This window comes from Egretta garzetta, unplaced genomic scaffold (assembly GCF_000687185.1).
Source record: "Egretta garzetta isolate BGI_Z169 unplaced genomic scaffold, ASM68718v1 scaffold39, whole genome shotgun sequence".
NCBI classification, from domain to species: domain Eukaryota; kingdom Metazoa; phylum Chordata; class Aves; order Pelecaniformes; family Ardeidae; genus Egretta; species Egretta garzetta.
In genome coordinates, this window is record NW_009260945.1 from 2050809 (window position 1) to 2074142 (window position 23334).

Sequence of the window (23334 nt, forward strand, 5' to 3'; positions counted from 1 at the left end):
TGCACAGCAGGAAAACTCAGGATGCAATCTCAAATTAATCTTAAATAGGGTAGGGGAAAAAGCATCATTGATGCTACAGCAGACACACTAATAACTTACAAGAATACAAGTGGTACCTGGAGGCATTCTTGGAATCAGTTCCCAGGTGGGTCACGTATCCCCCTCCCCTGTAAACGGCAAGTTTGCCCCAAATGGGGTGCCCTCTCAGCTGGGACTGACTCTGATACTGCCATGCTGAGCCCAAGTCAGAGGAGTTATCGAAGACTGAGGTATTCCAGTGTTCCCCATAACGGTGGAGTTTGGGAGAAATAGGGCAGGTGTCTGCTTTCACTCTTACTTGGCGAATTCGAGCACTACCCACCAGCTTGGAATTGCCATCTGTAATGAATCCTAAATGGAAGATGGAAAAGAGCAGCACTGGCAATATGACAGAACTACTACTAATATTTCTTCATCTCATTTATGATTCATCGATGCATTAATATGTTGCTATAAATTCTTTTCTAAAAAACGTTGTAAGCAAAATAGTTGTGAAAAGTAATCCCTTGTGTCGATTTGAACTGAGTTCTTAGATAACATCCATAGATAACAGAGTTCAATATCACTACCTATCTGTATTTTATACAGAAGGAAACTGCGGCCTGGAGGAGAAAAGTGACTTGCTTCGAGTCACACAGCAGAGTAGCCGTATGCAGTGTTCACTTGGCCACAGCTGGTGAGTGCCTGTCATGTCCAGTGAACAACTTTGCTAATGTATTTCAATATTTACTCTTAAATGGGAGCTCTAAAATGGGTCATATTTATTACTGGATATGGCTAGATAGAAACATGGTGTTATTGCATAATTTGCCTTCACGTTGACCTAAGTCGTGATGCAAACAGAGCTCTCCTGAGGAAAAGCTTAACAGTGCCACCTATCTGCCATTCTTTTTTTGAATTATGGAAAGGAACTTGTGTAAAACTGAGGCATATGTCTGAATATCTGGAATAAGTAATACAAAATGGGAAAAATGTAAAATTACAGTGCAGAACTTTCAGTTTGTATTAAAGATAAGGAAAATTCCAGGGCTCATTAAGCTTGGGGTCAGGCTGTGCGGTTTTTGTTATCCACTAGTATTCATATTATAAGGATCTATACTAGTCTTATGCACTCACAGTCTCTTCCTCCAGTCAAATATGCATGTACAAGTTAGGGAGATGTATAACAGGTAACATTTCAGAATCAGGCAAGCTGAAGTGAAACAATATGACTCTGCACCTTTATATGATCCATAAAGATTTTTGACTAAGGTAGTGTTTGCCCACGTGAAAAAATCCTGGTAACTGTAGACATCGTGGAATCCATCTGTAAAGCTGTTCTCAATGTGTTTGTTTAAGTAGTAGGAATTGGGATCTCTCTGCCCATAGGCAACCAGTAACAGCATCCATAAAAAACCCAGATAGGCTGGAAAAAACAAGAAGAGACAGCACATGTGAGCTCCAAATTAACACTGCTGTTCAAAATAGATTGCATGAATGATTACTGCTGTCATCACTTATTAGGTTAAGGAGCTGCTTTGCTGGACTCTGACTGACCAGTGCTAATGAATTTATACAAGCTGCTTCAACATGCGGCAGTTTAAGCATATCACATTTGGAATATGAGTAGCGGTCGAGAAAATAAGTGGGGAGGCTGGCTGAACACCAATAGTAATGACAGCTCTAAATAAAATTAGTAGTCTGACTTTGTTCCAAGTGAGGCTGAGGTATTTTTTCCATTATTTTAGAGGAAATAAAACTACGGTATACATTATCTATAGACACTATCTGCTTTTAGAAGGATGGCCTCCATCTGCTCTTTTGATTTCAACTTTATTTAACTGTTGACCTCCTCCTTTTACCCTTTTTAGCTTTTCTTTAATCTCTCGTGTCTGTAATGTATTTCTTGACCATCAAATCAAGCCTTAGCCACACTTTTATGTCCAGCCAACATTGCCACCTCTTTTCAGCTCCAGCTGCGACTGAACAACCTGTCTCTACACCGTAATGGCTGGCAGAAAGCTAAAGATATGCCAAAACCAAGAGAACAATATTTTTACTGATGTAAAAATACTGATGAATACTACTGAATAAAACAAGATAGTCTACATATGGATAATACCCAGGATCTCCCTGATGAGCGCAAATGCTTTCTGCTCCTTCATGCAGCTCATTTTCATTTTCTCCACATCAGCTGCAGGAGGTGGCCGGTAAATATTGCTTCTACTGTCCCTTCGGGCTCCAAAGAGAAGATTTGAATCACCTGTAGCTGAGAACAGTAAACCCTGGAATTAGTCAACAGATAATCTATGTCCTGCTTTTTGTTTCTTTGGACATTATAAGGAACCATTTCTATTTAATGCTTTCCCTTAGGAAGGCAGGGGATGTGATTTTAACAATGAGTACAGTAAGGGAAATGCTGGGGAGGGAAGGAGCTCACCAGGTCTCTAGAGGCTGAGCATCTCGGAAGGCAGTGTATTCAGAGCCTGAGACTGACTGGGGAGGAAACTGTTGATCAGGATGCTTTGCTGTGCCCTAGGACTCCCGTCTGCTGCTATCAGCAATTGTGATTGCAGAAGCCACTATTTGGTTTATGGGAGTAATACAGAGAATTGTGTTTGTGGAAAATTATGTATACTGAAGACTCTCTTATCGTAAGACTTAAAGGAGGTGGGAAATTTCCTTGAAAGAGAACTTGAGTTTTAGGTATGGTTGTCAGATAAAGATCTACCAGTCTAGCTGAAGAGTGCATTTTGCACTGGGGCACGTGTTTATTTTCAGTAGGTTGTGGAACAGTTACAGGTTTTGTTGCAAGCCGTGCCATGAATACTGAGATGTCTGCACAGAGCTAAAACAAACCTCCTTGTATAGCTGGTTTTTCTTATGTCTGACGTGAGAGCTAAAATATTTCAGTGTGGTTACTGCATACTAATAGCACTGATTCATTAATTATGATTATAATTGCATCAGTCAGTTTGCTACATTATATTATATTCTTTTCTAGATGTTCCTTGAATGTTGATGGACTGAAAAGTGATTGGCTATTCACTTGTACAATTCTTGATCTAATATGAATCAATATAGGAGAATACTTATTTTTTTCCTGGTATAGGCAAGCCAGGGATGGAGGGAAGGAAGGAGTCAAATATCAGTATCATGGCAGCAAGTAGATCCTCCAATAACAGGGGCTTATAGCAGGGCTAGAGGAGGTTGTGCATGTATTTGTATTTTCAGAGGTAAAAGCAGACAGAAAAAGGTAAACAAGTAAGTATTAATTCTTTTGATCCAGACTTCTTCACTTTTATCTTTCTGATCTTGTGGTCTCTTTCATTAAGTGTTCTGCAAGATTTATCCTATCTAAACATCAACTGGTCTTTATGTTTTCTCCAACTGGCACAAAACCAGTTACTGAGGTTTGTTTCTGCTTCCACCTTGATCTTGGGAATGCTAATGGGTGGGCAAACAGTCACGGTACCTGTGGATTTAGTGATTTCTGCTAACCTTGTCAGCAGAATATATATATTCAGGCATATAAATACAGAATATATTCAGGCATATAAAATAACTGGTGAAGTTCTCTGTTGAGCTGAGTCACATATTTGTGCATAAAGCACTCCAAAAGCTTGGAGAATGCTTCACTTCCTTTAATAATTTCTCACTTTACAGACAGTTACCTGGTGCAGATAAAGGCCCATCAATAGCTGCGTTTTCTTCATCCTCATGTTCCACCTTCTTCAGAACCAGAGCAAAAAAAGCAGCAAATCCCAGCACCTGGAAAGAATTAGCTATAGAGTCACCGTATGCCCATTTCATATAAAGAAGCATAGGCTTTGACCTGGATCTCTTTGGATCCAGGGACTGCAGGAGGACAGCTGTGCTTTGACCTGGATCTCTTTGGATCCAGGGACTGCAGGAGGACAGCTGTGCTTTGGCTTTGTTGAACTCATGCAGCTGAAGCTCATGAACAAGATAACAGTGCACTGTGCTGGGGTCCATCCAGCTAAACTGATTTTGCCATATGACACAGCTTCCGCGGTCAGAAACCTCATCACCTATTAAGCCCTGACAGAACAAGGGAGATGAGACTAATGGAGTTAATGTCAACAAAAGACAACAGAACCCTGTAAACCACCTGCTGGCTCTTGTTTTAAGGGCAAAGACTTCTCATTTTACACGTTAAATCCTGTGGTTCTTTAGAGCATATCACATTGTCTTCCTGAAATGATAGTAAATGACAGTCCGCATTGTCCAGTGATTGTATTTCTGAGGATCTCACCTTTAAGGGCTGTGTGATGAAAATACTTTCCAAAAAGGAGATGACCATGGAGATAAGCCACTTGATGGAGTTCTCCTTGCCGTAATGCAGCCCATAGAGCATGGTAAAAAACCCAGATACACCACTGGTGGCTGCAACAAGGAACCAAGCAATGAACACAAACCACCAGGGCAGCCCTTTGGAAGAATAACTTTTCTTGCCATCACCAGAGAAGCTTGGAGTAAGGGACCACCTTGAGAGTGAACCAGAAGAGGAAAAAATCAGTCTGCAGTAGAACAGAAGCCAAAATCACAGTCTTTGGGTTCAGTGGGGATAGGCAGCATCTTAGGATTTAAAATCTCAATCAAAATACTCTAAATTCTTTTACCTAATGCAGTTATATAGGATATATGGATAGCAAAAAAGTACAGTGAGCAAAAATATGAAGAAGTGTGGAGAGATCAGCTAAAAAGAAAAAAAGATATGATGGGCTTATTTACTCCTCAATTCATACATAATTGAACCTCCAGTAGAAATATTGACAAATAAAACCATGAGTGCATTTTAGCTGCTGGATACATCTCTTGTGATCACCATAAAGGCCAGAGAGATAATTAGTGGTATTGTTTTCAACACTTCCAACTTAATTATCACATTTCATTGAAATATTTTTGTCTGCATATTAATTTTTCCTTAGCCATACATTTTAAGAGACATCTGAGACTTTGGAGCTCAGTGATTATCTCAGCCCTTTACTATCATTGTGACATTGAATTGTAACATTCAGTTTTGGAGGCAAAAATGACAAAGGGCGATGATCAGTCATTGCTGCTTTTGTGTGCATTGAAATTTCTTTGTTGCTCCTACAATAGTATAATAGTAAAACATGTTTCTACAGCTATAATAATGGTTATCTAGCACATATTAAACAGTAATTATTTGGGCTCTGTCATCCTGACCAGTTTTGAATTCATGACCTGAATTTACTTATACTGAGAACGCGATGAGGACTTGGTTACCTCTCACTGATAGACGCTGATGAGCAGATCCGGTTCTCCAGGAGGTTCTTCATGTGCTGAACCTGATGAACAGCTTGTGTGTAACTCTGAGGCATCTGAAATTTCTGGGGCCCCAGTAATTCCAGCTCCATCTCTACATGCTGGAGTTGCATGTACAAGCAGCGATTGTAATCGCTGTATTTGAGTCGCTCACATATTCCCTTTTCTGGAGTTGGGCTTCTTGTTTTTTCTGCGGGTAAAGAATTATTTAAATTTTTTTTTAAGAAAATCAGCATAGCTATCCCTGGATTAAAATCCTGTTCAGTACAAAGGTTAGGAGAACTGGAGCTCAAGCTTATGAATGTGACAAAGTGAAGAGTAACATTGGAAGGGACATGTAAAAGCAGCTTTAGTGCTTTTTCTGCTGGAATTGTTGACAGGAGGCAACTGAGTAAGACAGAGGTCCTAAAACCCTAATAGCGAAGTCAGATAAGATCAAGTGCTAATTTGTTCATAGTTTACCTGTGCAATTAGTAGCTCGGTACACTCATTGGAAAGGCCAAATGCAAGTTTTAATGAAATAGTGGGATTGTTTTCTCACATATTATTGTGTAATTGAAAATAAATGAATGCCTAAGATAAGAGTCAGACTGAAAGGAACAACAGCACAAGGCCAGGAAGAAAAAAAGGACAGGACAAAAGGACTGTGAAACAACTGGTATTTGTGAGTATGCTATTAGATACTGATCCTGCTCCCAAGCCAGGCTGGTAGCTAACATTTAATTCTACAGCATAAGAAACAGAAATTTCACAGTGCCTTTACTCAGTTGGATGCTCAGTGGTGCACAGTGAAAGGACAAGAGGCAATGGGCACAAATTAAAACATGGGAAATTCTGTCTGAACATAAGGAAAAACTTCTGTATTGTGAGGGTGGTTGGACACTGGCACAGGTTGCTCAGACAATTTGTGGAGTCTCCATCCTTGGAGATTCTGGAGACGATCCTGGGCAACCTGCTTCAACTGTCCCTGCTCTGAGCAGGGTGGTGGACTAAACAATCTCCAGAGATCCCTTCCAACCTCAACGATTCTGTGATTCTGTAATTGAGTCAGAATGTATGAAAAGCTTGCATCATCACATCCAGCATTACCATCATTTTCACTAAGGTTTCAGAAGGCATGTCACACTGTGTTGTTTACCTTGTATATCCATAGCACCTAGTGTGACAACTATAGGGTCATCCTTTTTTTTGCTTTCATCATAAAACTCTTGCCCAGCTCTGTTCTGCTGGCAGATGATGTCCTCAACCAATGCCAAAAGTGTGTTGATGTTCGTTGATTTTCCAAGATCTGATACTGAAGTGAGAGGTGGAGTCTTCAGGGCTTTAAAGAGTGAGTTGGCAATTCTTCTTATATCCTGGAAGAGACAGCAGCAACACAGAAGTGACTCTGGCTGCGGTGACTTAAGCTGATGTGATCTGAAGGCACCACTGACTGGGAGCTGCACCAATCGCTAAAATCTCCAGAATGGGTAAGGGTAGAATATCCTACACTGCTGGATGTGACAGGCAGATTTCAATGACATCAGCAAGACAGCTTTCAGGATTCAAAAATACAGCTTGCCTCCCTGAGGACCTAAGCTGAGACAGACGGGGCCTATGATAACTTTTACTTTCACTGTCTTTCTTAACGTTTGCTTTAACCCCTGAACACAGTGATTTTGGTCACACATAATAATTGTGCCAGGGTTGTGATGTATGTAGGCAGATCTTAATGAAGTCGGGGATTCCATGTAGATGGGTAAATGAGTGCTTTGTACCAGTGCGTAATTGGCTTTTTGCTTCAGACAAGCTGAAGGGCATCTGACAGGGAAGATTTGTGCCGTTGAACTGGGGAGGTCAGTAGTGCGTGGCAGCAGAGGGCAGTGGAGGACTCACTAGGGAGGAGCCACAAAGACTTGCCTTTATCACAGCCTCTGGAGTGAGTGAGACAGCCTGGCTGACCTGTGGGGTGGGAGGTAGGCTTGGGGACACTCGACCATTCTTTCCCGGCTTCTTCTCTCTCCCCTGTGTGGCTGGCCGGGATCGTATGTTCCTGAAGATCTGTACAATGAGCAGGTTGATGGGGAACATGAGGAGGGAGCTCTCAAAGCCAATCATCACTTCCTGCCATGTGAACTCGATCTTACCTGTCAAGATCAAACAGAGGGAGTAGCAAAAACAACCCCAGGAACCATCAGATATCTCTCTTATGAAAGTTTGTTCAACTGTCCTGCTTCTAGAGTGCTGTCTCTCTATTTCCCTGTCCAAACAATGGTGAGGATTGTTACCCAAATCCATTTTCTGCTCAGCTGGATCCTTTGGCACTCCCCAGAACATGATGCTGGTCAGCATGGTGCAGAGAAGCAGTGAGAAGCAACATGACACACGCTGGGCTCGTGTGAAGGAGCTTCGTGGGGAGCGGCTGAAAACCGAGTACCAGATGTGCCCATCGTGGAAACCCTTGGAGGTCTTCATGAAAAACAGATTGCTGGGAAGGATGAGAGTGAAATCAAATGGATATTTAGGAAGGAGAGGGAAGAATAAAGCTGTAGTTCAGGGTCCTGACCTGTTCATGCTTGTAGGCACTATCAGAAGAGATAATAACTGTGAGAAATTACCAAATATCATGGCTTGATTTGATTGGAATGGCCATAGCTACTTATGTCCTTTCCTTCTGGCCACACCATGGAGGACAAGAGAATCATGAGCAGTTTCTATATAAATTATTAGGGAATTTACACATAAGATAAGATGCTTGGGTTTCTGTAGGTCTTGTGAGGCTATCCTTTTTTAACACCAATGTCTCCAATGTGGTATTGCTGTTAGAGTAAAGACCTCCTTTCTTTCCATTTTTGTCTAGGGGTTTGATCTTTTTTTGCATGCTTGCTTTTCTAGACTGATTGCCATAAAGAATAAAAAAGTCCATAACATAGAAGGTACCTGAACTGCTTCATGTCCTGTTCTGTAGCCACTGGGAACACTTTATCAAGGACACATTCTCCAATATCAATGGCTAGCCAAGAATTACAGAGGAAGTACCATTTCTGATCCCATGCCAGATCATGGACCATTACTCGATTCACATACCTGTCAGAAAAACATACAGGGCACATTCATATGTAACTGAGTGGTATGAAATTCAGGACTCGATAGGACTATGGAAGACAAACTGTGGCCTTCGTCTTCTTAGCTTGTGTCTAAACTGTAAGGCACAGGACACATCCCATCCCGTACGGGACGCAGGATATGGGAAGCATTCCCGGTCCTGCAGTTTAGATTATGATTTGATTTATTCATCTGTAAAAATGAGAAACTAAAACTTCTTTCCTTTCTAACACTGTAGAAAGGATAATTTTTAAGTGCTAGAAAAGGAAAACTGTTATCATTATAAAAAAAAAAATCTGTTGATCTTTACTTCCCAGGAACTCCAGATCTCCACTTACCAGGATGGACTGTCCCCTGAATTATCATGCCATAATCTAATACTCTGCAGTTCCCCAAGAGGGAAGAAGGTACAGAGTAGGAAAACATCCACTCCTCCACGTTCAAAGACTGGCATATCAGGATCAGTTAGATAGTGTGGCTCGCTCTCTCCTTCCAGTCCATAGAGGGTGAGAGTCACCTGGAGAATAAGATGGCAAAATGAAGACTTGCACATCTCGATCCTATGTATGATTATTCCTCTGGCATACTCTTCCTCCTTTCATCAAATCTAAGGACCTTCTGGCTTAGACATTGCATTTGAGCTGTCCTGTTTAATAGCCTCAGGTGCTCCATTATTCATCCAGTTCTCTAAACAAGTGCATAAACTGTCTTACCGCACAGTGCCATTGATACCTTGGAGGTTGTGGCTGCCCCGCGGCGGTGTCCTGTAAAAACTGTCACAAGATAACGATACTGAGCAAAGGGGTCATTGTCTTCCAGAACTGTGATTTTCACCTGCAGAGTGACACAATACAAGCAGTGCGTTAGCTGTTCTGTAGGTATGGATTCCTTAAAGCTGTGGATACAAATTTGTCATCTTGTGAACAATGCATATACTTACCAGTAAACAGAGAGTTACAGGGAAGGGAGTAGGATTGGTTGAAGACTTCCTATTAAAACCAGCTAGGGAAAGTGGGAATTGGCCTAAATACATTCAGCCTTTATTAGCTGAAGACTTACTTTGGCATCATCCTGGATGTCTTTCCTTCGAGCCCAAATAACTACAAGGACATATATCAGAAAGATGCATCCTACAGTTGTCACCACCACAGGGTTGTCCACAAATGTACCAAATAGCTGTGCAGTTTTGCTAACATCTATGGCATTGGGTATGATGAAGAAGGAGCTCCCAAAGAAGGTCAGATGGTTGCAAAGGCACTGTGTGCTTCTAGGATTTGTTTTTGGTCCTACCTGAAAATCGGAAAGATTTCCTAATAAAACATTTGGCTTCAAAGTATTACATAACATACCAAGCAAATGAAAAGACAGTGCTGAGATTAGTAAGCTAGTGTGGAGAGCTGCTATACAGAAGAATTGTTCAAGTTCCAATAAGGAATAATTCTAATGTCTAGAAACAGGCATTACAATATAATACAGCCCTGCCAGAGTGCTTCTATTTCTTCCTATATAGAAGCTCATCCCAAGAAATTGAAATGGAAATGTCATTTGAAGCTTAGTCTGGTATGACTAAACTTGAGTTTATTAAAACATCTCAGAACGATCTTGGTTTATGGTGTGAGTTCAATGCTATCATTTTACTACAAGATGTTGGTTATAAAGGCTGTTTTTGAAGTATATAATATAAACATTGTTTTGTTTCCCTCTACTTACATGACATCCGTAGCTGTTCCAGTTCCCCTGGTGCTCATCCCAAAATACACAATGGGATGCAAAGCAAGTGACAGCTATAATTAGCCTGTCATAGACTGTGGAATCCATTCCCATATCTTGTAAAACCATGAAATAGTAGGTTCCCTCTCCAAAAATGAGTTCTTCTGGGCTAAGAACCCAGGTGTTCGTCTCACCTTGAACATAAACATTTTAGTTTCAATGTATATGTAGAAATGCTAATTCAGAAGTATTGCAGCTGTGTTACATAGAATCAAATAAACAAACTGAAGAAACAGGTATGCTATCATTCTCAGCAACTCATTGTTCAAAGCATCCCACTCCTTGCTCCTGTTAGTGAACGCTACATACTAGAGCTTGGAACCCTGAAGCATGACAAATGAAACTCCTTTGAGAGGTTTCTTTCCAATTAGATGTCTGAATTCATGGTCAAGGCTTGTTCTGCAAATACGTATGTGCTGTAAAGTTGTGGCTGAGCACTCCCCGTACTCACTGCCCTTGACTTGGCTATAGGTGGTGAAAGTCTTTTGGTTACACAAGCCCAGAAGACACAAGTTTGTGGGTCGCTAACAAGTTGTCTTACCTCCAGTAGTTTTCTTACAGAACAGATGATTTTTCATATCATAGTTAGTTTCATTTGGATGATAACCGTACCCTAAGTAAAGTATTAGTGGAATGTCATGTTCACATTCCAGGTGGATCACTATAGATGTGTTTGCTGAGGTGACATTGACTTGGAAAGTGCTAAAATTGCCCAGATTCAACAGGATCTTATCTTCCTGAGTTGCTGAAAGCCTTGGTAACATTACCTGGTTTTAAACAGAAAGACACAGCTTTAAATACAGCAAAGCATCTTGCTTCTATCATCTATGAGCACAATATAGCCACATGCTAGATAAATTTTCATAACATAGGGAAAGCATAGCCAGCAAAAGTATTGGCTTCAAAGTGATTTTCTTGATACTGTCAGCTAACCTCATTTGAAACCTATGTAAACTCATCACAAAGTCTGTGATCCTTGGTGCATTTCTGAACGAAGAGCTGAGATTATAACTGAAATTCTGACTACATGAAGTGCGTATCTGAATGATTTAGATATCAGCTTATCCATGGGCTAGGAAGCCCAAACAGTAGTAATATGGACATACAGTTGTTGGATGATGAAATCAGACATTACGTTGTGTTTCAGGGTGACTGTAATCTGGAGTGTTTTTCCACAACCCTTAGCATTTTCATATCCATTTAAATGAAGAATAAGATACCTCTTTTTAAAGAAAAGACAGAAATATGTGTTATTTTATTCTTCACATGACATAAATCCCTCCATCACAAATGCAGACACCATATCCCATTATGTGACGCACTGAACACTACCACAATTTACAGTCACCTCAGAAGATGATAATACAAATGACAGTTTATTAACAGAGAAAGAAAAAATGGAAAAAGAGGGAAAAGGATAGAAAATAGTGGGTTTACCTCAATGTTTTCTTTGAGATTGCTGACTGGTATGATCGAGCCATCCAGACCAGTAAGACTTAGACCTCCCACCATTCCACTGATGTCAAAACTGGTTTCACTGGAGAAAAAGGGATTCACGGCAAAGCTCACCATCTATTAGCAAGACATTATCAATCAGTTTTGAGCTGTTGTCAAGATTTCATTACATTCACATTCTAAATTGCTGAATATTTAAAGCTTGAGCTCAGACCCAATCAGTACTCAACTTAAAAGAAGCCCGCATCCAGTTTTAAAAAAGAAGCTGCCTTATCTCTAAGGTAGGTCAAACACAAACCATGAAAGTGATTTTGATTCTGAAATATGATATGTGTACAACAATGTTTATTGTTTCCATTCATTGTAACCCTTTTGCCTTTTAGACACCAGATGTCAAAGTGCAATTGCATAAGTCTCTTTTAAAGTAACTCCACCAAAGGTAGGCCGTGGCACCCTTCTTGGAATTAGGAACAGAAGCCTATGTCTACTATGACAGCAATGCACAGAAGAGTATGTCAGAGCCGTCAGTCCAATGAGAGGATTCAGAAGCCTCTGCTAACACTAAGGTAACTGATGGTTGGGTGTGTTTCCACTAGCTTCAGTGAGCTCTGGACATTTTTTAGCAGAGCTGGAAAAGACACAATGAAAAAACCTATATATTTTGCAGTTATTGTTGGGGTTTCCTGAGAGTGTCAAATCAGCCACAGAGGCCTTTAGAAAATCTATTATAAAAATATGACAATAATATGCAATCTATTGTTCTAAGGGAAAAACTATGATATCCTAATTCAGATGAGGGATGTGTTAACATCAGGACATTTGCAGACCTTTTGTCTCCTGCAGATTCTGAGTGCCTCAAACTCATTTGTTTCTAGCTGGGATGGAACAGCACTGATGCAGGTTAATTTTAATGGTGATACGGACTCTGGGCTGTTGCATCCTCCTGAGAGCATTAGATGTAAATAAACAGCAAATAGATTTATAGGTATTGATTCATTCCCTTGCCTTCTCTAGCCATGCAAGTATGAATCAGGAGTGTATGTGAGGGGCTGATGGGATGGGGAATTTAAGCTTTCAGTCCTCCGTAGCTTGCTGGACCAACCTTATGTAATTAATATAAGTGAAGGCTTCTTTGACCAAAAATATTTCAAATTATTTTCTTGACACAACAGGAGGGATGACTTGTGTGCTTGTGTATTCATTGTAAAAAGAGAAGATTCTAAAAATGCTAGACCAAGAATGTAAGTTGTACAGCAGACTGAGCCAGATAAAAGCTGTTTACTTGCCCTTATATCCACTGTTTCATCATCAACTCCTGGAACACTGAGAGAGGAAGCAGGTGGGAGAGTAAAGCTGGCGGAGCTGGAACTGGAGATATTAATGGATGTGCCGTCCATGTTTTCTATTTGTAATCTGTCCAGTTAGGGTTGGACACAAGCAAAACAGAATAAAAGAGAAATAGAAAAAAAAAAAAAAAAACAGAAAAAAACATCAATAGCGTGGACTTCATATCTAGAGAAAAACTTTCTCACTTCAGGAGTGTAACTTAGCTGGAAAGAAAAAAAAAACAGAAAAAAACATCATTAGCGTGGACTTCATATCTAGAGAAAAAGCTTTCTCACTTCAGGAGTGTAACTTAGCTGGAAAACTATTTCTAACTTGGCCAGTAAATACTTTGTACATTATCTGTCCCTAACGTAGTACTCCACATAACACTACCATATAATGGTCAAAAAAGGGGTGGAACTGGTGTATCTGGATAGGAAGTTGTATCCAACTAGGTCTACTTATGTGAAAGATGTACCTGGTTTCTCTGTTAACATGCTCTTGATTTGAATGCACAGTTAAATGTGGATGAAAACCAGGCTCTCAGGGAACAATTTAGGGATGATTATAGGGAATGGAGAATGCTCGTCAGGCTCTTCATGATTATATTTGCTTCTGCCAAGCTGGTTACAATTCTGTATAATATGACATTACTGGTAACTTGGAAAAGAAAAAAAAAGCCCTTAACTGGCATGACATGAGTTTTCCACATAATTTCAAAGGTAAGCAGCTACTGCCTCATCTAGGAAATAGTAGTAAATTCTCTGTTGGTCAAAGAAGACACAGCATGAGAATTTCTAAGGTGGCTTTATTGAAGCTGATTGGAGTCCAAGCCATTCTTACTATCAGTTAGTAATGACAGCCTCGTTGCACTGTTGAAGTTGTCATTATGCTACAATATTTAGTGGGGTGGTTCCATGTAATGAATATTCGGGGCAAATTTGATTAACTATCAGGAGCCTAGGTGGGGCACACTGTCACTGTTACCTGTGTATATACATTGTAGCAGAAGGAGTGGTGAGGATTGTTGGTTCATCATCTGGTTCTTTCCCAAACAGAAGGGCACTCTGTAGATTTTCAACTGTGTTCAGGAGCTGGTGTGACACTGAATCCTGGAAAAAGATTAGAGGAGAAAACTTGCAACAAAGATCCTCATAATCACCAAAATGCATGTTATTTGCCTCTGCTTCCTTTTAGGAACAATACTAATTTTCAGTGTCCTATAAAGCTGGCAAATTTGGTAATGTGCTTCTTAATCTCAGAGAGTTATTCTGATCAGCAATTCAATTTCTGTAATGCTCATTAAAACATTGCAGACAGCAAATAAATGTATCTTACAGCTTTTACTTTTGTATTCTATGATTTATAACTTCTACACATTGAAATTTGAAACACCACAAACATGACGTCAATTTAATGCAATATATTCCTGCACTTCTGTACATTAATGCCCTTTAGATGGACACTTTAGTATTTAGTTACTTGCAAAAGCAAGACCTAATTATGTATTAATTGTCTGTTATTAGTGTGTAATCCCGGGGGAGTTTGAACAGTTCATAACCTTTTCTCTCAGGTTAGATTTATTCCAGGCCCTACTCCCTTGCAGTGACGAAAGTTAAAGTATGTTCAGCCCAGGAAGCACACAAAGGCAACTGTGACAATTGATACAGAGATAGGAAAAGGTAGACAAAATAAACGTGTTGCATAATTCTGAATAGAAAATCAGAGTGGGCTTTCTGAAAAAGTGTCAGCAGCAACCAGAGCTGATTTCAGCTTTGAAGTAGTGGAGCCAGTCATGAATATTGAATACCTGTGGCTTCCTTGAATTTTGGGGCAAAAGGAGGGGATAGCATCAAATCTGAAAAAAATCCCTGTGTGCTTGTCATCCATTAGAGGTTGCACGCTGATGCTGTGTTCTCCAGTGCTCTGTCCTGTTCAGCTTTAAATGTAATGAATCTTAAGAGGCTTCTACCATCTTCATTAGCAGGCTGTTCAGCCTAACAGGTCTAACTAGGGAGAAGTTCCCATTGATATTCAGGTCTATCATGGTGTCACAATGAACCCTACCCAGTGCCAATTTAGAAATATGAGAGGCAGCAGAACTCTTAAAACCTTCCAAAGCAAACAGATATTCACACACAGTCTGCTACAAACTGGACCAAACCAAAATTACCTGGTCTGCCTCTGGCACTGAAGTGTTCGTAGCTCTGATTTCTACAGAAGCTTTAAGGACATTGCTCACTGCATTAAACAGATAGTTGGCTGCATCTTTTAACTTCTGATCATCTCTGCTGTCCTCTGTGTTTACAGTGAGCAAGGAAGCGCTGACATCTTTTAGAGTGTTGCTAGCTTCCACCTGTATGGGAAACAAGGGGAAAAGTTTATGTGTGTTGGTACTACAAGTAACAGAAATGACACTTGTGTCATTTACTGAATACTGCAATTATATCTCATGGGACTATTTGTGGCTAATGCTCGCTTTACTATAATTATTTGTGCTGGGGTAATACCTCAAATGCCAATAGAGGTGATGATAGACTAGTTGGTATACTAACATGTAATACAGACCTGAAAAATGCAGCCTGCTTCTACAGATTTAATTCATAAAAAAAGATTAATAACATCTGAAGGAAGCTTGTCTGTCAAACACCGGGCAAGGATACAGTTTAGATGTACAGCAATGTAGTAAATTAGGTTATACTTTGGGTGGTGTGTCCAAAAAATACCACCATATTGTCAAGTGCATGTGCATTTCAATCTTAGTTTCCACAATCCCTATTGGATTACCAGCAAGTAATACCTTTGGCCTTGTGCTTTGCTAAGTGCCAAAGGAGAATGAGTTCTACAATTTTTATTTTGTACCCGAATGCAGCCAGTGATTGCTTTGTGATTGTGAAAGCACTGGCCCACTTTTAGCGCAGGATGGTGAGGCAGCAAAGCAAATTCATTGCAACCTTGGACGCATCCATTCCCGCGGTCTGCAAATGCTTAGCAGCCTCACTGTAGGGTGAGTGCTGAATCTGAGCTATGTTCTTGTCTTGCCAAAGTTAACCACATACTGCTGAAATGCTCCCAAGCCATTGTCTGGCTGCAACTGTATAATACATCAGAAATCAGGACAGCTCTTTTTATTGCCAGCGTATCTGGGAAACTTCCCCAGTGATAGTTTGTTCTCTCCTCCTGTGTGCTCACTCCTTATGCATAAATAGCACCATCTACTAATAACATCATGTTGCCAGATAAGATGCAAGAAATACTTTTGTGAGGCCAGTCTGAACACTTGTGCCCAGTTCCTCTGCGTGCTGTCATGTTCCTGCCTCACTGACTGCTTGCCTATGTGCATTTTGTGTGTGGATCAGGGGCCAACGGATCTGGGCAATTCTAGAAATATGCTCCTGGGCAGTTTCTCTTCAGGATTCTAAGAGTACTTTACAAGATAAAATACATATCCTAACGTGCCTCTGACTAAAAGTTAAAGTTTCCATCTTAAAGATGTATCATAAAAAGTAACTGGCCAGGTGGTCATAGCCTGGATTGTAGTGGGTGCTGAGGCAATGTCTGCGAGTCCAAATTCGCTTACTCTAAACAGCAAAACTTACTCCTTTCTAGTAAAAATATACATACTGGTACAGTTGAAAAAATGGGTAAAGAACAGATAACTGTAAGGCACCAAAAACTCTTCCAAGGTCAGTGGGATGCAATAGAGTCTATACTGGTAGTGTGAGGAGATATAAGATGAATTGCTTCTTACCTGTGCTGAGACAGACAGCTCTTCACTCCTGTAAGTGATTTCTTTCAATACTTCTGACATTTGAAGAGCAGTCTGCACTGATGTTACATTAACAGCAGAGAGAGTTGTCAGCATCAGCCCTCGGAGCTTGGGATGAAAAGGGATAATTAGGCAAAGGAATAAGATGCTAATAAGGACTGTGCAAGTGGTGCTGTATATTGACAGCCAGGCTGGCTGTAAATTAAGCGGTAGAGTAAGACTCCACAACAAGGATCATTTGAACTATATTAGGTCTGCTGACAAGATGCCACTTGCCTTAGTAACTGTATAATCATGAGTTCTATGTTACCTCCCAACAGAGAGAATTTATACATTTAATATCCATTAATAGCAAGGAGAGTTACTTGTGAGAATTTGCACTAATGTATGTGAATTACTGTATAAATGCCACTTCCAGAGAAAGCAGAGCCACGTATGATTGATGTGACTCAAATAATGAATCATAATTGACAGATACATTGCATTTCTCTAGATGTTTTAATCTGAGGCACTCAAAGCACTGTACAAATATAAGCTTATAACTGAAACATAAGCTGGTAGCTGAAAGGAACAAACTAAAATTACCTGCCATCTCATCTAGTACTTTTTGAGAAAATTAGACAGTGTTTTTCTCCTGCAGGAGAGGCCATTTTATTAATATATAAATTGTTTGTGGGAAATCAGGTTGATTGTAAGTTTAAAAAGACCGTCCAAATTAGTTTAAGTTAATGCAATAACAATTGAGAATGAATTCTTTTACTGATGAATGATAAAACAAATCATCTATGTGGGCAAGTAGTGAAAAATAGCTGAAACCTGTGCCAAACACTGAGACAGATACTAGAAACTTGAAATGTCCATTGATTTCAGGTGGTGGTATATAAGCTTTGTATTACTTAAAAGCTGTCAAAGAATATGAAGAGTCCATTACATTGCATTGTACTGCAAGAAGACAAGTGTCTGCCTGACCTCTTTTCTTGTGTCCATCTGTAAAGATATGTTAAAGCTTTCCTCTTGGGACTCCCGATTAAGGACTGATGTCACTGACTTATACAGCTGGAAAAGACTCATGCTGTTGTTCCCATCTTTTAGGATGGTGCTTGCCTTCTCAGATACAAGAGCCTGCAGGGTCAGGTTCCCATCGATCATATCTGCGTGTCCAACCTGATGAAGAAATCAGATATGCTCTTAATGTTGCTAACGCTGTTATAACTATCTTTGAACTGCTTCTGATCATCTTATTGACAGCCTAGCTGGAGTGGGACAGAAAACTTTGTGCTGCCTGTTTTTAATTTTATTTTTTTTTTTTTTTTTTAATGGATAAGGATCTCTTTCCTGGGGCACTGGGGCAGGAGCAGGAGTTTTCTGGGGCCTACGTAGAGTAACTCCAGGCTCAATAAATACAGCTTATGCTGCCCAATGTCCAAGTAGATCATCTTTTAAACTTCTGTCCTAGAGAAAGGACAGTGGAAGATTCTTTTGACTACCTTGAGTCCACAGAGAACAATCTCTATTAGATAGGAAAATGATGGTTACGGCACACACAGTAAGTATAAAATGGGAAGAAGCTCCAAAAGTGTATTGCGTGTTAGGTATCAACTTGAGAGATCTTGAAATAAAGCAATTCTGCTGTGTACCTTCACTGAAGCATTAGTTTGAACTGTATCACCATAGTTGTTGCTAACAGTAATTGTCATATGTAAAACAAAATTATTTTCCTCTTCTCCAAGTGGAAGATAAACCGGGAAGAGTTCAGGATCCGGGCCGCAGTGCAGGAGAGAATCTGAAATAGGAAAGAGGGGGTCACCTACCAGACACAACAGATACATCCTAAGAAGGTATATTTTTTTATATATATATATATATACACCTAAGAACAAGGGACTGTGGGCTTGCTCTGTGCAGGCCCGATTGACTCCTTATTCGTCTCTGTGGGGAGCAGAAGCAGGTTGTGCCTTTGCTCTTGTTAGCAACAGAACGGTGCTTGCTAGAAGCACCGAGAAGCAGTTTGCCAAACAGTTCACCTCAGGACTTACTTGCTTTCAGATAGAAGCAGTATGTCAGCTGCCTGTTATGGCTGGATTGGCATGAATCTGCCAAGCAAGGAGCGCTGCAGGAGACTCTGAACATGGTGAGCACTGATCCCTGCTTGGGAGACACGGCACAGCTGGGGATCTCGGGCGGCGGCACGGTGCTGACAAGGTACGTTTCCTCCCCATAGCCACGCTGAGTCATTGCTGGGAGGGAAGGGAGCAGAACATCAGCAGTTATTGTGCCCCAGCAGCACTGATCTTCAGCCATTCATCTTGCCTACTCTAGCAATGATGCTGTTCAGGCACCAGAAACATCAGGGTGGGCCTAATCAGAAATGAAATCCCGCTACTGAATAAGCCGTAAGAGGAAAAGAACTATTAAAAACATGGTAGTGTTTGCATTATAAAGCAAAGCTGTATTATTTGATCAACTCTTTAGCATAACTTCATTTCCAAATGAGCCTTAACAAAGTTATTTACAGTTTGGAGTAAGATAACTGAATCTATCCTGCTGCACAAAAGCCCAGAACAAACTTAGCTCTTACTTATTTTAAAGAACCCACTTATAAAGTAACAACTCTCAACTTGTGGAATGATTCAACGTATTTGTCATCAAGACTATGTGTGTGTAACATCAGTGTGATGTCATGATGGCAGAAAATATCTCAAAGGAGTCTGAAGGACCCTGCGCGCCCCTACCTGTTACTTTAATCTGAAAAGCTTCTCCCTGTGTCTGCAAGAAGGAGCTGTTCATCTTCAACCTGGATGTGTTGCTTTGAAGCAAATTCAAAGAGTTCTGCCGGAAACCAGTCAGGCCACAGGCTAGAGGGAGGGGTGTAGTCTGGGAAAATCAGATGGAAAAGAAAATGTGACAGTAGAGGCTCTTTGCTGTGATTTCTGTTGTGATTTATCAGGAGCAGGGTGGCAGTTTCATTATAACCCCTCCCAAACCTGGCACCCTCTTGTCTCAGTCTTCACTATTACTCCCAAAGCATCCATTTGACAAATGTCAAAAGTATCACTCTGAGGCCACGTGGCGTTCCCTCAGGATGGGTGTTTATTTTTGTGTGTGCAGTATTTCTGACAAATCTGATGCTCTCACCTTGGCTTGGAATGCATTATCTAAATACCAGTTATAATATATGGCCTGGGAGCCCTTCTGTCCAGAGACACTCAGAACAACTTCATCACTAGCATTCACTGGCTTGCAGTTTGCCTCACACCTGTAAGGAATGAAGACAGTAGTTACAAGTATTAACTGTATGAGATGTCATAGTCCTTGATGTTTATTGTTTTACTCTTGTTTGATGAAAAGCTGCAAAAGCCCTGAAGTATGAGACAGGTGACACATGACTCACAAATTACGAAATTCTTAATTTTAAAGCAGGAGATTTAGGAACCTTCATCTCCATTTTCATCATGCCTGAGGCCCAGAACCCACAAACTATTTATGTTGCAAAACTGATTCAGGCTCTCAAATGAAGCCTGCTTCTATTTAAGCTCCTGAAATGATTGTATTAGCAGATCATTGAAATGCCACTGCTCTTTAATGAGGCACTAGACTCTTGAAGAACAGATTTTTTAAAGCAGTAAAGTGTATCTGGGTGTCTAGTAGGAATTTCAGGCATATCTTACAGCTTTTATTCCCGTTGTTTCAATGAGGTTTGCATATGGAAATCTCCAACATTGAAAGGAGGTAGTGGGGTCAAAAACCCTAAATGGTTTTGGGAAGAATATTATTCAGTTTATAGAAGGATTATGTTCAGAAATGTGGACTGGAAAATGCAGCAAGACGCATTTTGTCTGTAATTCCTATGTTGGTACAATAAGTACTTTTTCACTTTATTATTATTATTATTGAAAAGTGTGGCCTTTCAATATGTTTGTGTAGTAATAATATTAACCAGTGAATACTATGGTTTAAGAACAGACCTGATTTCTAGTTGCAGTTCTTGTTTTGCAGTCACATAGAGACATTGCTCATCCTGCCTCTCTTCATTGCCGTGGTTTCGGACTGTAACCCTGACAGTCACTGCTGACTTTGGAGGAGGAAGGCAGGAAGGTGGGATTTGCACCTCAGTTTGGTTGGTTAGGATTGTCTGTTGCTGCACACATTTGTTCCACTCAGGCCAGCAAGCTCCTGCAAAACATTTCCTTTATAATTAGAATAATCATAACATCACACGTCTCTTACAAAGGACTTTCCTGACATAGGTTTCAAAGAGCTTTATAGAGCAAACAAATTTCCTGAACCCAATTTGAAGAGTGGGTAGAGTTCAGAATACAGACTGACTTCATCAAAGTAGTGTATAAGGCCAGGGATAAATATGGGGACAGAACACAGATGTCCTGAATCTCAATCCAGTTTTCAGCCGTAAAAGTTTTTGCATCATATTTGATGCTAATTATTGTTGTTTTATTGAGACACATGTACCTTGCAAATGCCTCGCTATGTAAGTCACTTGCGATTAGTTCTTGGCTATGAGGGTGAGGGCTTAGGACAGGCAGATCTTGAAAAATGAAACCTAGGAGTAGCCACCTTTGGGAAAAGAGAAAAACTGACTAATATGCCATATTAGATACCATAATTATTTCAGTGTTAAAACCAGGGTAAGCTAGACGGACGTTCTTCATGTATAGTGAGTGGCAAATTCTAAAGCCAGAGAGTAAACCATCCTTTAGTCAGATTTTCACCACTGACATGACAGTGAGTTTGTTATTTGTCAAAAAGAAGTTGGTGGAAAAGTTCAGGAAATGCACATACCACAGGACCAGAGAAAACTGGAATTATTGTTGTTCTCTGGCCAGCCAAGTGTAACAGTTGTGAAAGGATCCACATGCCGACTCGGTTTAATATATATTTTGCTTTTTCTTTTGTGATCCTAAATAATAAGTAAATGTATCGGTTAGGACAGCAGCATGTATAAATATGTACGTATCTTGCTTCTTTATAATGAAAAAGGTCTGAAAGTTTAGACCCCAAATCACCGTATGCAGATCTGTAGTTTAAATTTATCTTTTCCTGATCAGTGGTAGTATGGAAGTAGGAGCTATGGGAATAGAAGCAACGGCACAGAGAAATTGTGTGACAAAATACTCCCAAACTCATAAGCAGCTTAGGACCCCAGCTCCCATTTTCAAAACTAATGCAGGCGCTTAGGAAAATTCCCATTAATTTTCCACTTCTGGACCAAGTCTTTTAACCCTTGGACAATCATTTGTCTTCCAGTTCATCTTCTAGTACATTCCTTTTTTATCTGAATTAGATACATTACAGTTAGTTAAAGAGAAAGAGAAGGAGGAGGCAGCTGAATTTGTCTTTCTCTGCAACAAACTTAGTTCTGAATTAGATTCATTTTCCTCTGATGCAATATATTCTTACAGGCAATCTGTAAAGCATGATGCCTTCTTGTGAAGCAGCACATCTCCTACAGCAGACACCTGTCTGCTAGTGTTACGGTTAAAAACTAGACCCTTTTTAAGATGACAACAAAATATTATATCTGGCGATTTTATATTTAAATCTGTTCAGCTGCTAGCAATTGGTGTATGATCAGTTTCTCGTTTGCCATAAACCAGAAATTTCTTCTTTGCAAAGTAACTTAAACATTCCAATACAGAAGCAGGAAACACTGAGAAACATATAAAAATATATTAAACTCTGCTTGAAGGATAACCCCTCAAAGAGAGGTTTCCATTAGTCAAGTAGATAATTTTAAAATTCATCTAAGGACATTTCAACTTCCAACACTGAATCATTGTGAAAAGTTCTTTTTTCTCTAATCTTGTCATTGCTACTTGCAGGCTTTTATGAATTGTAGATTAAAGGCCTGTAAACACATTGGTCACAGAGACTTTTGGTGTAGATTTTGTTAAACCATATGGGGCACAGAAAATCTAGTCCATGATCTCGTATGGTACAAATACTTCTTTTCAGTATCGTATGCAGCGCTTTTACTTGTAAGAAAAATTTCTAAGCATTTCCATTTTAAAGAGAGATCCTTAAATAAGACTTACATTTGTCTTTTGGGTATTTGTTTTGGAGCTGCCTTCTTCCATAGCAGAATCTATTTAATACCAAAAAAAAGCAGAATATTTCAGTGCTACCTGTAAAGCTTTCAGACATCCTCAATGAACATGACTTAAATAAACATGATTTGACTACCGACAGTCTGAAAGATAGACTCTAGAACTGTGAGAAACAGTCTAGTTACCATAGGCAAAATTGTAACAACAAGCTAGTCACATACTATGAGGAAGATGATCCTGATTCTTCAAACATAATGCTGTAAATAATAAATTCACAGAGGGTGATGGAGTTTTATCAATGTACAAAGACAAACTGAGGGAAAACACTGGAAAAGTCTCACTAGGATTAATACTAAAGTCACTTTATCCCTGGTATAATCTGCTTCTGTAAATGTAAGAATGAGCCATCTAGAAGCATTTACTGACAGCAATTTATGAGATTGATATGATGCAAATACTTCCTTGTTTCAGAGCTATGTTCTGAGCCATGAACTTTGCTAATTATTTCTTGGACAAATAACAAATGTGCAATGTGTA

At 39.9% G+C, this 23334-nt stretch overlaps 1 protein-coding gene across 1 annotated transcript in view; it reads right to left on the reverse strand.

Moving 5' to 3' along the window:
- The window catches only part of PKD1L2 (polycystin 1 like 2), a 41261-nt gene that overhangs the window by 8148 nt on the left and 9779 nt on the right, over positions 1 to 23334 (reverse strand). The window contains exons 9-37 of the mRNA XM_009647203.1: positions 22786 to 22835; positions 21533 to 21650; positions 20701 to 20908; positions 19871 to 19991; positions 19468 to 19609; positions 18772 to 18972; positions 18373 to 18518; positions 17705 to 17899; positions 16718 to 16843; positions 15140 to 15322; positions 13954 to 14078; positions 12927 to 13053; positions 11623 to 11757; positions 10750 to 10952; positions 10407 to 10426; positions 10126 to 10319; positions 9475 to 9705; positions 9148 to 9249; positions 8754 to 8932; positions 8251 to 8397; positions 7599 to 7798; positions 7231 to 7457; positions 6470 to 6686; positions 5308 to 5521; positions 4295 to 4526; positions 3693 to 3789; positions 2141 to 2281; positions 1259 to 1444; positions 117 to 390 (exon numbers count right to left, since the gene is read on the reverse strand). Coding sequence (XP_009645498.1) covers positions 117 to 390; positions 1259 to 1444; positions 2141 to 2281; positions 3693 to 3789; positions 4295 to 4526; positions 5308 to 5521; positions 6470 to 6686; positions 7231 to 7457; positions 7599 to 7798; positions 8251 to 8397; positions 8754 to 8932; positions 9148 to 9249; positions 9475 to 9705; positions 10126 to 10319; positions 10407 to 10426; positions 10750 to 10952; positions 11623 to 11757; positions 12927 to 13053; positions 13954 to 14078; positions 15140 to 15322; positions 16718 to 16843; positions 17705 to 17899; positions 18373 to 18518; positions 18772 to 18972; positions 19468 to 19609; positions 19871 to 19991; positions 20701 to 20908; positions 21533 to 21650; positions 22786 to 22835 — 4741 coding nt within the window. The remainder of the gene's footprint in view (positions 1 to 116; positions 391 to 1258; positions 1445 to 2140; positions 2282 to 3692; positions 3790 to 4294; positions 4527 to 5307; positions 5522 to 6469; positions 6687 to 7230; positions 7458 to 7598; positions 7799 to 8250; positions 8398 to 8753; positions 8933 to 9147; positions 9250 to 9474; positions 9706 to 10125; positions 10320 to 10406; positions 10427 to 10749; positions 10953 to 11622; positions 11758 to 12926; positions 13054 to 13953; positions 14079 to 15139; positions 15323 to 16717; positions 16844 to 17704; positions 17900 to 18372; positions 18519 to 18771; positions 18973 to 19467; positions 19610 to 19870; positions 19992 to 20700; positions 20909 to 21532; positions 21651 to 22785; positions 22836 to 23334) is intronic.